The 14,193-nt window shown below is 37.9% G+C and overlaps 1 protein-coding gene across 7 annotated transcripts in view; it reads right to left on the bottom strand.

The window, feature by feature from the left end:
* The window catches only part of SLC44A1 (solute carrier family 44 member 1), an 88,354-nt gene that overhangs the window by 26,636 nt on the left and 47,525 nt on the right, over positions 1 to 14,193 (bottom strand). For all 7 annotated transcript variants that reach the window (XR_005603790.1, XR_005603789.1, XM_039566628.1 and 4 more), the window contains exons 8-14: positions 13,311 to 13,438; positions 12,097 to 12,283; positions 9,969 to 10,134; positions 4,896 to 5,052; positions 4,371 to 4,454; positions 3,169 to 3,306; positions 1,212 to 1,448 (exon numbers count right to left, since the gene is read on the bottom strand). Coding sequence is in view for 5 of the 7 variants with exons in the window: in XM_039566628.1 (XP_039422562.1) it covers positions 1,212 to 1,448; positions 3,169 to 3,306; positions 4,371 to 4,454; positions 4,896 to 5,052; positions 9,969 to 10,134; positions 12,097 to 12,283; positions 13,311 to 13,438 (1,097 nt within the window). In the remaining 2 variants the exon portion in view is untranslated. The remainder of the gene's footprint in view (positions 1 to 1,211; positions 1,449 to 3,168; positions 3,307 to 4,370; positions 4,455 to 4,895; positions 5,053 to 9,968; positions 10,135 to 12,096; positions 12,284 to 13,310; positions 13,439 to 14,193) is intronic.

Below are 14,193 nucleotides of genomic sequence, written 5' to 3'. Positions count from 1 at the left end.
TTTACTGCCTTGTATCCTGTGCATAATGTTAGAACTCCATTAAACAAAAGGACTTGGAGGTAATTACTTGCAAGGTTTGGGTGATTTCCCTAACTTTCCTCAATACAACCTCTTACATTTTTCACCAAATCACAATCTCCTTTTCATGAAAATTAGAAAAGGTGCTAATTCAATTTTAAGCAATTTTTTTCTCCTAAAGGCAAGAATTCTGCAGAAAATGTCAGTAAACTTTAGCTGCTGGGATTCTCTGATATTGACTGCTGACTAAAGAAACCCACAATGCTTTTAGAATTTATCAGCGCTTTCTTCTGATAGAACATGCTGCATTTTACTGTTACTCTTTGTTAAGAAGCAACTAATCAGCTGCCACTTTTTTTATTATATACTTTAGATTCTGTAGGGGTTTACAAAAAATTTAGCACTAAATTCTTGGCATGGTTTTCCCACAGTAATAAAAAAAAAATCATGCTAGGAAGTCAGGAGAATCTTCCTCTAGCCTACACGAGGGTACATTTTACAGAGACACATTCTACAGCTGCCACTTAAAAACACTGTCAAGAAATTTCCTACTCAACAACAAAGTGAAGGGCTCGAGAAGCAGAATTTTACATCTTGGTTTCTAGTTAGAGTGAACAGAAAACAACATGGAACAAAAATAAACAAAATTAAATGGCCTTGCAAAAAGCCTTGACAAAGCATGTAGGCTCCAGGACAGAACATAAAGCCTGGTGTTTCTATGTGTGACAGAGTCACACAAATTCTGGTTCGTGTCTGTACAAAAACTCCACTGTGGTCACTCTATCTATGTGTGAGGTAGAATAGTCTGTTATTTTTTTCTCTCTCACATCCAAAGAGAGGTCCTTCTTGGGAAAGTACAAAACCCAAATTTTCTTCCCTTAGTTTTGCTTCTTTCTATTTTGCACTGTGGCATTTACAAGACATGATACCCAATAGTATGATTCTGCAAGCTGACTGCTCATCTAACAGCTAGCAAATAAAAGCGAATACCACAGGAAGGAAGCATCATTCCTTATTTGATGCTTATCAGATGACACTGTCTCCTGATCAAGCCATAAACAAGAAGGCAAGGTAAAAAAATCAAACAACCCAAAAATCCCCATATTGAACTCAGCTAGTGCATTCATTCCACTGTCAAAATACCTATTTTATGGAACCAGATCCTTAGACTTTGAGAGTAAGGGGAAACTTACCATGAGAACTTTATCCATGTAGAATTCCCTGCCAGGGCTCCCATCATTGTATTTTGTATCGATGGCAAAACATAAGAAAAGGACATCAACAACCATTTCATAAATGGAAAGGAAGCAGTGAGCAACCAGGAATGCAAAGAGGCAGACAATGATGAGTGGCAGCACCCAGATGGTGTAATCTCGTTGGTAATTCAGCAACATAATGCCGGCCAAACCTGTGCTGCAGACAATCAGGACCTGAAGAAGAAAATGGTAGGCAACTCTAATGGCAGAAGCCTTTTGATATTTTTTGTTTGGTTTATTTTTTTTAAGGCAATATGCTTCTTGGTCTGCCAGGGTTAGAATTAGAGGTTACACATGGTAGGTAACAAGATCTTTACCTCCTTTACCTCCTACCATGTCCCTCGGGGTAAATGACATTTAATTCATTTTTCAGCAGGTTCAAGTCAATTGTTACACATCCTTCAGCACAAAGATTATTTTTCAGAGCAGATTACATTTATATTCTGCTGTCATTGTTCTAGTGTTATACAATATTCCTGTAAAAAAGAACTTTATCCTGTCAATTATATAAACCCCACAACCTGATGCAGCGCATCAGCTAACATGCAGTAGGGTTTTTTTATTTGGGGTGGAGGGAGAAAGTCAGGTATAAGGAGGATGGTATGTTTTTCATTTTGCTAGTGGAACAACTTTCAAGCTTGTTTAATATCTATCTCCCCTCCATACAGGAGCAAGTAGATCAGAATTCACATGAGGCACTTCATGTAATAGTCTCCACAGAACTACACTATGTGTGAGGCCCTAACATATATTCCACTGGGTACCAGTGTGGTTTTGGCAAAAATAAAAGGACTAATTGGCCACTTAACGTTTTGAACATTTCTGAATTTATTATTATGAACTGCAACTAAACACAAAATCATTACATAGGTCAGCTTTTATGAAAACACCACATTGAACTGGTAGAGGAGATGCTGATAGTGTAGCATTGTTACAGCTGATACTAATTTTTATATGCACTGTTCATTTGAACATTTCTGTCACTGGCACATTTTTCTAATAATCTGAGACTTCTTTTCAGGGAGGTGTTTCCTAACATTTTTCAGATACCTCAGTAAAACTTTGTTATGTAATTTCAGGTTCTCTCAAGCACCTTTATCTCCCTAATGTGTTTATTCCTTCTCACATCTTACTCACTTAATTACTGGATTCAAAGTTCAGCCCGCTGTACTCTGATTTAACAGAAGTAGAGGAATGCAATAAGGAATACAGATCAGTCCAACCAGTGTCCAAATACTTAGGCACAGGTGATTTAAGAAGACTGGTATTAATTGTTTCAGTAAATTATGGCACTTCAAAGGATAGAAATAATTCACTGGATTACGTTTCCATACAGTCTGTCTCCATCAGCTGGAGACCCAAGAGGCTGACTGACTGAAGAAATTATTCTAGTCTCCTTTTAATTCTCAGAGTAGAACTAACTTTGTTGCTTAAGCTGGCAGTTCCTCATAGCAGGCTTCTGTACTCTTCCAGTCCAATTTTGTCACCCCAATAAAGGGTGGTCAATAATATGTCAAATTTTCAACATAAACCTGAAGAATCCTTCCTAAACAGAATTTAAAAGAAAAGCTTCCTTTCCTTGCAATTCTGTCTTAACCACAAAATCAAAACCTTAGAACTTCTAATCACTTTTCTCTTGACTCCCTAAAAAAATAATGGAAAAGGTGTCATAAGCTTCAGCTATTCCTCTCTAGTCACTTTTACTAAGTTTAAGCGGGTCATCTGCTTATGCTCCCTATCCTGAATAGTCCCTTCCTAATAGGATGCTGCTAGATGTGATAAAGTGCACACTAAGAAACAGGATTTTTAAGGCATTTTGTATTAGGGTTCAAGCCATTGCTAAAGAAAGATTGCTTCTCTGTAGGTCTGTAACAACTGTATGCAGCAGACATACCTTTCCTAGAAACAGCATAAAATCCCCAACTGTGTTTATGGCAGCCACTCGCAAAGCATTTTCCACTAGGATAACAAAGGCATCCTTTGCTGAGGTGCAGAAATTGGTGCTGTTGATAGCTGTGGCTGTATACGCATTCTGAGAAAAGGAGATTGAAGATTTGTTCATAGAACGATCAGGTATTTCAGATAGAGGGTGGGGAAGGTGAGGGGGAAGATACAGCTTCTGAGTAAGTCACATTCATCATATGATTTTAATGAACCAAAATTCCCTTGAGAGTTGTTGAATCAAGCAATATGAACCAGCTGACAGAAGATTATATGAGGTAAAGAAGTACTATTCTTCTCCTTCCTTGCTCATAATTTATGCATTAACTAGTTTGTTCAAAAAAACTCATTAAACGGAATTTGCAGTTTCTCTGCAGGAGGTGGTGAACGGTAGCATAGCTACAGAAATTAAATAGTTCCAAAAAAGAAATCTGGAAATATAAAAGAATTTGAGTGTCATACAAGTCAACCAAGATAATTTCTAGATACTCAACTAGACTGCATTTAAGGTTAGTGAGGACAGTTTTCAAGGATTACATTGAGGGGTTTAAAATGCTTTCTTATGATTTTATTTTGTACATTTCCACAAGCAAAAAAAATTAACAACAGTGAAACAGATATTACCAAGGTATTTATGTACATATGTAAGAGGTGGAACTACAGGCCCATAAACCCACTTTTACAAAGGGTCTTTTACAAGGACCAGCTAGTATGTTGCACTTTGCAACTCCTTTTCCCCTTTGGAGACAATGATGACAATTTGATGTTTTGTATAGTTCTTATACTGTGGGAATCTTAAATATTACACCTAGCAAAGCTTAATTCTCGTCTCACTGCAAAAATATTTTGAAACTCAGAGGCAGTTTGAACGAGTAGACATAAGAGGGAATGTTTCCAACCACTAAATACATTGTTAAAAAGTTTAGATACCATGTTCATAAAGATGAATATTGGCTATTTTTAGTTTTTGTTTACATTCCAAAGGTCAATGTAGTGTTTTGCAGTATAATTTCAGTAATGGAGACAAGACTGAAGTATTTTCATTCAAGTTCAGGTCCAAAGTACAAGACATTATGTGTTGGCATCAGACTGCACTCTGAGAATATATATACTAGTACCAGCCCTTACATAAAATTTAAATATTGAAAATCTTACCTGATTTAAGTATGTCAGGCACTTTTCTAGACACCAAAGGCAGCAGATGCAGGCTTTAAGCATACAGCGAGCACAAGCATTTTCCTAGAAAAGCACAGAATGTGGGAAAACATAGATAAAGAGTTTTTATGGAAAAATATTCCCTGGTGTTTCAGTAACTGATATTCAGCCCACTAACTTAAGCAATCTGTATCAGTCCCATGGTCCTATGAAGTCTAAATATTCATATTCATAGGATGGTTTGGGTTGGAAGGAACTCCCAACACCAGCAGCCAGGGACACCTTTCACTAGGCCAGGTTGCTCAAAGCCTCATCCAATGTGACTCAGAACACTTCCAGGGGTGGGGTATCTACAACTTCTCTGGGTAACCTGTTCTAGTGTCTCACCACCCTGATAGTGAAGAATTTATTCTTACCCTTGATCTATTCCAAAACAAGACTTCCAACCTCCCACATTGACTAAACAAACAGGTAAACACGTCAGGCCTTGAGTTTTGGTAAGAAAATGGAATCTATTTCTCTTACTTTTCCTTTGAGTTGTGTGTGAATATACATGAGAATCATTCGTGGTATCTTCACTAGTGTGATAATGAAAGACCCCTTTGCTACTGTTCCTAGGTGGTAACAAACAAGGCGATTAACAGATGCCAGAATAGGAGTAAATGGCAGATTTCTTTTCTCCCTGTTGAAAAGAGAAAAAAAATGAAGTAGAATGATCAGTATTTATGTGAAATCTTCTACAAGTGCTACAAATTCTCAACAAAACAATGTGGAAAAGGAATATATTATCCTCATACTAGCTTTCAGGATATATTGCTTACTCCACCCTGACAATCTGTGTAACTCGCAGATTTTTCTCTAATGCAGAAGTAGGACTAGGATAAGGAATCAGTATGTCTTACTGTCAGAGACTGAAATTTTTTTGGCTTAGGACTTACTGCCTATTATAGCAAAACTGTATAACAAAAGCTGCATGGAAGACCACCACACCCTCCATGAGCCTCCCGACTGAGGCCCTGGACTGCAAGTTGATGGAGATAAGATAAAGTGACTCAAGTCTGGGCTTCGGGAAAAGAATACATTCACAGGAGGGTAAAGCCTCACCTTCACCTGGTGGAGACCACAGCCCCAGGGCTATCAGCTGCCAGTCTCCCACAGACTGTCACACCAAAGGGAGGGCGGAGAGAGGCTTTGGGTGTGTGGTGAAAAAGCCTCTAGTCAAAGGCAGTGAATTCCCATCCTCTGCTGTGCAGACCAGCTCAGATGTGGGGCCCTTCACCCTGGGATAGCCAGATCTACGGCCACTCATGTGAATGACAGCAGTGGGGATGTCATGGCCCATCAAAGCCTCCACCACAGCACTGCAACATGATGCAACAGATCCATAGTGTTGCAAGGGACAGTGTCAAACTTGTCCTCCCCAGGGGAGGCACCTGGGCTTTCCCACCTGGCCCAAAAAGTATAGAATCCATTGGACTATACTTTTTGGGGTGCAGCAGGGGACCCCAAGCACAAAGAAGATCAGATGGAGGGAAGTCACCAGACATCATTGGGATCCTTGGAAGGATGATATGTTTCTACCTAACCTGTGTCACTCTCCCTGCCCCACCCCGCTCTTTTTCGATTTCTTTCTTTCTTTATTTTCTCTCTTTGCCTCTTTTACAATTAAATAAAATATATCAAGTTTTTTTTGGCACCAACATCTAACCTCCTTTGGTTTTAATCAAGTTTTGGGGTGTATTTCAAACCTTTCTGGGTTTGATCTGCTTTATTCACAGAGACTTAGTTTTCTTTGCTCTTCTGTGTTTATCTATTCGTAACACATATGAGTAGTGTGGTGGTGCATCCCCTTTGTCCCTTCCTGCTTTGGGCTGCACTGTGATCTCAGAAATGCTTGTTAGGCCTCAGTCTTGACAAAGAGCACCTGGGCTCAGCTCCTCAAACTTATCAGAAACATGGTCTGCTCCCAGGAACTTGTCCTGTCTAACAAGCTCCTGTTTTTAAACAGCCTTGTAAACTTTCTTTTTTGTGACTAAATAACAACCTAGGAAGAACAACATTTCTGTTATTGAACTTTCAAAGAAAATTGCAGACCTGAATTGTGGCCAGGATGGAGAATTACTATCACTGAAGCCAGTTCTCTTGCAACCCCGCAGATTCCTGGACTGCAGTGGGCTGTGACCAGCACCTCCCTCTGAGTGGGGCCTCTCTGAGCCAGTGAACTCTCAAGTTTGTGATACTCAGAGGACCAATGTCAAATGCTGCTGACAGAGCCTGTGCTGACACCCCACTGCTCAAGCCTCAACCCTTTGCCTGTTGAGAAGGTGCAAAGGCATCCAGCGTGAGCACTTCCCTGAACTTGAAAGGAATTATTTTTACTGATCTATACCTTGTACATACAAGTCTGAGTGTGAATGTACTACAGCAAATGTACTATGAATGTTAGATTGCTAAGTAAGTCAAGTCTATAACTGAGTTACTGTTGTGCTCACAGTAAATTCTATAGACTCTTCTGGAAAATTGGTTAAATTAGGGTATTGATTAAGTGATGCTAAGTTTAAGTGCTGTTAAAATCTTTAGGCCTAAACTGTTGGTCAAGTCTGGGGTTGAAAGAGGCAAGAGGGTCCACTCTTGTGACTCAATGGGAGGGTCTCCCTTACTCCTTTTTATCCTTATCCTTTCTCATCCTTAACCTTTTTCCATCCCCAGCTTCCACATAAATAATCTTAGGTTTAGTTTTAGATCAACTGATTTTAGATTTTAATCCTACTTTTCCTCTGTGTGCTTTAACCATCTACTAAGAAGTAGAGTGAATCTTGTCAATGAACTGTCACACTTTCACTTTTATACTAACCTGTTTTTGCCAATACCTTTGCCAGTGATTCTCTGAGCAACTGAAAATACTCATTGGTGACAGGTAGTCTTACTAGCAGCTGGCTTCATTACCACTGTTAACAACTGGCAGTTCCTGTAAAGTTACATTGGATGGTGTGCAATTCAAAACCTTCTAAAACAGTAAGAAACCGTGCTAATACATTTTTAGATAAACTTGCCTTCTCCCCTCTTGTTTCGTTGGAGATCTTTGTGTGGACTTTGGAGAGGATATTACTAATTGATCACCTACAGTCTTTTCTCAGATTTTTTGCATTTCTGATTTAGCTATTATGTCCTCAAGGTACCAAGTGTTGAGCCTTAAAACAAGTTATTTAATGCAATGTAGCTATAATATTTTTAATTTATCAGATAAATACTTTCACAGTTTGAAGCCACTTTTCTACCAAGAAACTCACTTATATGTCTCTCTCAAAGAACAGCACTATTAAACATTTAAAGAATGGCTCTTCTTCTTTATTAGAAATAAGAGCATGATAATAAGCATATTAAGAAACATGTGCTAACATTCAAAAAATAAAGGATCTCCCCAGCTTCAGAAAGATGCAAATTTTATTCAGAAAAGATAATAAAGTAGGTTCTTCATTCCATGAAACTAATACCTGCATAACATAATCTGAGACGTTAATGATTAAAATAGGTTTACCCTGTATGTTCTCTCAACTAACTTTCAGGGGAAGACAAATTTTACTCCCTGTTGGGCACAATCACAAAAATGGCTTGAGTCTTATGCCCAGGCAACCCAAACACTTTCTCATGTTCAGGGCAAAGTCTGTCTTGCAAAACACTTTGAGGCCTTTTATTGCCTGAGTTTTAAGGAATCCATCTGGCTAAGGTGAATGAGCAGTGAACACATATAAAACATTTCTCCATGGATAACCTCGTCTCATTTGATTTGGGAAGCTGCTCATATGCAAAATAATGGGTAAGTGCAAATTAATGCCTTTTCCATTTTTACAAGTCACTTTTCAAATTATGATTGCACCTTAAAATGCAAGAAGAAGATAAGAGCAGAGAGAAATGAGTATTTACTAACTTAAAATAAAATTGCTGTTATGGAATTATAGAATATGGAAAAAAAAGAAAATCCATTCACCCTCAGGTGATAGGAAATACATAAACTTACAGGTGAAGCATACATGTTCCTAAGCAATCTATTTAAATGTAGAGTTATTCTCTTCTCTCTGTATTTTCCTCATTCCGTACTCAATCTAGTTTAACTATTCACAAGATTACATCCCTGTAACATCTTGTAATAATTTCATAGATGCATTTCACTGGTATACTGGAGAACTTCATCATTAAGAAAATAACAAAATTTCTGACAGCACAGTAAATTGATTCTGTGCTTTTGATACTATTTTAAAGAGTAGGGCAGAAAAGGAGTAAAATGTAGTTCAGATAACAGCCTCAATTAAAAAGACAAACCAATTAAATATTTGTGATCTGAATCATGCACTTGAAAAATATCTGCATACATTATTCAAAAACTGATACACAACTTAGTCCACAAACATAGCAATGAAATATGGAGCTTTAAAATTTTACAAGAATTTTTACTTGTATACAATCTTGTCAGAATCTATATGTAAATGATGAATCTAATAAGATCTTACGTAATCTCATGAAAGAAAGATTAATGAAGACTAGTGAAGCACTGTAAATAATTTAAAAGGCACTGTTTTGCAATTAAAATAATAATCAATTGCTTTCATTATTTTTTTAACCTCTACAGATCTTACCAGCATTAATTATTAGCAAAACAGATGACCTTCCAGGCACATCCTACTTTGTAAACAACCACCCATCTCTGTAGAATGTGCACAGGTTACAAGGCAAATAAGACTTCAAGTCTTATATGTCAAGAACACCATCTATAACTGGCAAAACAGATATTTCAGGACTTCACATGATTTAAAAAGAGTCAAGGCAATTTAACTGTTCCCCAGCTTTCACAATGGATACAAGTATTCTCCCCAAAACCCCTGCCCCTCATTATTTCTGCTAAGTCAATGTGTAGGCTACTGTCTTGGGGTGACTTGATGTTGTATTCCCTATCGCTGCACTATGCCCAGAAATTAGCATATATGCCTTTCTATGCCTTTAAATTGAGCCTGAGAGGGGAGAGAGAAAAGTGTACTTTTCCAAAGCAGTTTGTTTTCATGTTCTGAGGACACAGAGATAAAACCTGTCTGCTTCTGCAGAGCGAGGGTGGGGAAGCAGCCTGCTTGCTTTCCAGCCAGCTTTCGGTCAGTTTTTCAGCTCCTTTTCCTCCGGAGAGCTGAACTTTTGTTTTCCTTTTCGTTTTTTTCCTTTTCTCTCTGCTGGACTGTTTCAACATCAGAATACATCGGGAGAACTTTCCACCGAGGCCCTGGCCCTGGAGGTGGGCTCACCACCCCATCCCAGCTCCAAGGAGGGGGAGAGAGAGACTGCGGAAGGACTCTGAAATTTTCCCAGGTTTTTCTCTCCACAGTGAGAGGTTTTATCATTTAGCATTATTATTCTTTTCCTGTGTGTTTGTTAAATAGTTTTTATCTCTTTCAATTTCCTTCGAGGAAAATTCAACTATTCCAGAACCTGGTGGGGGAGGGGTGGTTGTAACCTGCCTTCTCTCAGAAGATATATTTCTAAATTTGGCCAAACCAACACAAATTTAGTGGTGCCCAGTGTGGCTCATGATAGAGCTATCAAAGTTATCCTTACCTTGTAAAATAGTATGTCACAACAGCCCCTGCTACTGTCATCTGCTGACAGGCTAGGATAAACTCGCTGATCCAGATGAGTCCCACTATGTGGTACCACCACATGTATTTCAAAGGACCTGCCATCTGAAATTCAACAAATCCTTCTTCATTTGGGACAGGACTACCTAGAAATAAATGAGGGTAAAAAAGTAATTGATGCTTACATCACCTGATAAAGAAGGAAGCATATGGTTCATAACCAGTTACAGCAGAAACCCTCCAGTTTCTACTCATAGTTTTAAATGTCATGTTCAGGAAGACTGTTCTTAAGAAAGATAGTTTTTGAGACAATAAGTATAATGGTATTGGGAAAAAAAAAAACACTAAAAAAATTTCCACAACTAACCACCATCTTATAGCAAAAATTCATATAGTTAAACAGAATGAAAGTCTACTTCAGTCATTCTTAAATTGAGTTAGCTGCTTTATCAGTATTATTCATACAGCAGGAATCCGTATCAGCTCCTTACATCTAGATGTCAGCATTAACAATCACTTTTGTTTTCCTTACAGTAAGTTTTTGTAGCTTTAAAGCTATTAACAGACATACGGAACAGCCTTAGAAATTCTAAATATATGATTTCATATATTCAAGAATGCACTGACTCTTTCTCTAATATGAATCATGTACAGAGACTGACAGCATGTCAGAACACTCCTAGGATAAGGTCTATTTCAATGTGTTAATGCACAGTGAGATATTTCATCTTATACAAGTCACATGAACAGCTGATGAGATTCAGAAAAACACTGCAAGTAACTTTATGTGCATAAAGTGCATACCTTGAAAAACAATTGTTTTGACTTAGCACTCACAGCACATTATCCGCGTTCCTAGTTATGTTTTTATACTTACATATAAAATCAATGTTTTCTTGTGAATAAGTTAACTATTGAAATCTGGTTTCAGTGAACAAGGATTTGGCTTTATTTGCACAAATATTTTGTTTGAGTGCATATAAGCTAAAAAGATAAATAAGTTTTTGAAGAATCAAGGCCAGTTGAAGGGTTCTACCAGTTACCTGTAAAATCAGACTACATTCTGCTACAAATTTAGTGCCTGTGCAGTGGTCTGATTCAGAAAGTGAAGCACAGGGCTGAGATTTTCAGTGGCGACCATTTTCTGCACACAGCACAGCGTGCAATGAAAACTAAAAATTTCAGCAGTAATGAGAACAAGAACACATGAATTCTATTGCCTCCAACCCTTGCTAAGAACTCAGGATATGAAAAATACTTACCTTGTATTACTGTGAAATAGCTTTGTGACTTGAAACACTGTTACTTTTGGATCAGTAGTAAACAACACATTTCAAAATTTTAAGGTATTTATGAATGACAGCCTCTGTTATCTACAATATACTGCAAAATAACACACTTTTTAAAAAGCATCTGCTATGTTTCTCTGCTGAAATAAGTAAGATTTGGACCTATAGGATTGATTAATTCTAGATGCTCTTGTCAGACCCTGAATACAAATAAAGCTTTCACCTTCTATGTACTGAAGAGCAGGCAGAATTAAGAGTACATTGGCTGCTCTCTGAATACAGTGTACAAACAGCAGAAAAATCTCCCTAATGATTCTGGAATAATACTGGACACCTAAGTTACAAACAACTGAAAACTAATTCCACAATATTTACATTGTGGGAGACAGTAATTGTGTGCAATGGCGCTTCCCTTACTGTGTACTCATCTGTGTGAGTACTGCCAACAACACTTGGTGATATTAGCTCCAAGATTATGCTGTCTTTAATTTGCACGTGTAAAATTTGAGGGAATTATTTGAAAAATTGCTACAGCAGTTTTATTAATAGAGTCTCATGGTTTGCAGCAAGCCAGCTTGCATCAAATCAAAAAGCCACACACAAAAAGCATCACACACAAAGTACCATGCTGGGAATGCACATTAAAATGCACAATAACTTTCTTGAAACAAGTGCTCTGAAGTCAGTGAAGTAGACAGGAATAGAAGCACAACAAGTGGGCTTTTTTCCTTGAGATTCCCAAATGCTTTTTAGCCAACTCTGCTTGAAATAATACAAAACCAAAGTGAAATGTATTTAAAATAAGTGACAGCTGCTTACCTGTAGTACCAAGAAAAAGCAGGACTGCAATCCAGTATGTCCAGAAGAGGATAAGCACAAAGAATGTCCAAAATGGCTGGAAGACTAACAGCGGCAGGTGAATGAAGACCTTGCCGGCCACGTGGAACAAGGCAATGGTGAGAGCTACTCTTTTGCGCATAATTAACATAATTAAGAACAAGATAACCTAGAGGGGGAAGTTTTCAAATCACATTTTAGAGTACTGAAACAGAATCAAGCTATTCTTTTGCATAGCAAGGATATTCAAACACACTAAATTAACAGATACTCTATCTAGAAGATCACAAGATCAAAATGTAAAACCTCTATCAGCTTCCTCTAGTGATAAATTATTTTCCAAATTATACTTTTGGGGAATTCCATTCTCATAATTATGTATTTGGAATCATCATCAGCCTCAAGCTGATTAGATAAGACCAGGTTCTATCCTCAGTTATGTTTTACAAAACAGTGAAATTGGCAAGTTTTAGCAGAAAGGTAATTTAAAATTTATATTTGACTATGGTGTGGTGATCTTACAGGATGTATGTATATATGTGTGTAATAACATAGGGACTAAAAATCTAGGAGAGGGAACAGAGAGGAACTTTTGGATTAGGATGTGAAAAAAGAGGAAGAAAACAGGGAGTCTACAATTCCTGTGAAATTAGTCAAACATTGTCAGTTTTTGGTAGTAAATTCAGTGACTCTGAAATGAACAGCAAGGCCCAAAAAAGATAAATTGGTCCAATAGTCAGTGTTAGTATTTCAGTTCACAACGACTTGAGAACAACTTCTTTCAGAAGTAGGCTAAGGATTTTTAAATACACTGAGATGACTAAGTACCTCTGAACTGAGAACCTAAGAAAAATCTCTTTGGATTGGCAGTCCAATATCATACCTATTCTTGGAAGTCCCTGTGGACATTTCACATGATGAAAGTAGCTGCAGGGTTAGAAAGTCTCTCCTGACTCAAAATCAGATATTAGAGAACTGTTCCTAGAAAATCTCCCCTGACTCATATTTAGGTATTAGAGAACAGTTCCTGAAAGTTAAAAAAATAACATAATGAAAGAAAATCACTTCAACAGAAATTGTGGCAGAAATAAACTGTTCAAAAATGTGTGAAATACAATGCTTTCACCTGAATAAAAAAACAGAGACCAACAGGAAGACAAGAACAAGAAAATGATGCAGTCATTAGCAAACCATACCGTGAAGACTGTAGCTGCAATGGCATAGATCAAGAGAGCCTGAAGATTGTCTTTGGCTATTTGAGTCTCAAGAGCACTGGCAGATAGTCGTTGTTTAGCATAGAGCCACCACAGGACTCCTGTACCACCTACGTTTTAGTGAGAAAACAGAAAGGATAAATGAATGATACATCTTCTGTGTGACACAGTCATGCTACCTAGTCCCAGAGAAATGAAACAGTTCTTTCATTTTAAGTCTAATCTGGTACTGAACACTCAAGAGCAGTGATGCTCAACCCAACAGGAACCTGAGAGGAGGGAGAAGTACTTAGTTGTCATCTGTTGCCCTCTTCTCAGGTGAATCAACTCTTTTCACAGTCTCACCACACTATGACCACTTAAGAGACTTGCAGAACCTTGATTCTGTGTTCTAGGGTAAACTGCATGGAAGAATTACTTCATGGGGAGCCCTAACAATGAACAGCACAGCTCCCACTAGACAGGTAAGAGAGGAACAAAAGGAAGAATAAATAGTTCTATGGTAGGCTATATGTATGGATGTATATGTGTGTATAACAATGCAGGGGGTAAGAATTTAGGAGGGAGAACAGAGACAGACCTTTGGACTAGGATGTGAAATAGCAACAACAAAACAAGGAGTCTACCACTCCTGGGTAATTGAAACAACAAGGATCAGCCTGATGCTGGAAACAGCACCATAATGGTATGTAGCTTAACTTGCTTCAGACAACATCTTGGACACTGGAAAAAACATTAGTGAAAGGCACAGGAGGCAAATACAACGTGAGGTACTATCTTCTCATCCCTGTTATGAAAACCTAGCCTTATGGCCAGAATAACACTCTCCTATTCTAGCTGCCTTTCCAAGATAGAGCTTTTCTTA

This window comes from Corvus cornix, chromosome Z, assembly GCF_000738735.6.
Source record: "Corvus cornix cornix isolate S_Up_H32 chromosome Z, ASM73873v5, whole genome shotgun sequence".
NCBI lineage: Eukaryota > Metazoa > Chordata > Aves > Passeriformes > Corvidae > Corvus > Corvus cornix.
Note: the sequence above shows the minus strand (reverse complement) of the source record. Positions and strands in the feature narration are given on the sequence as shown.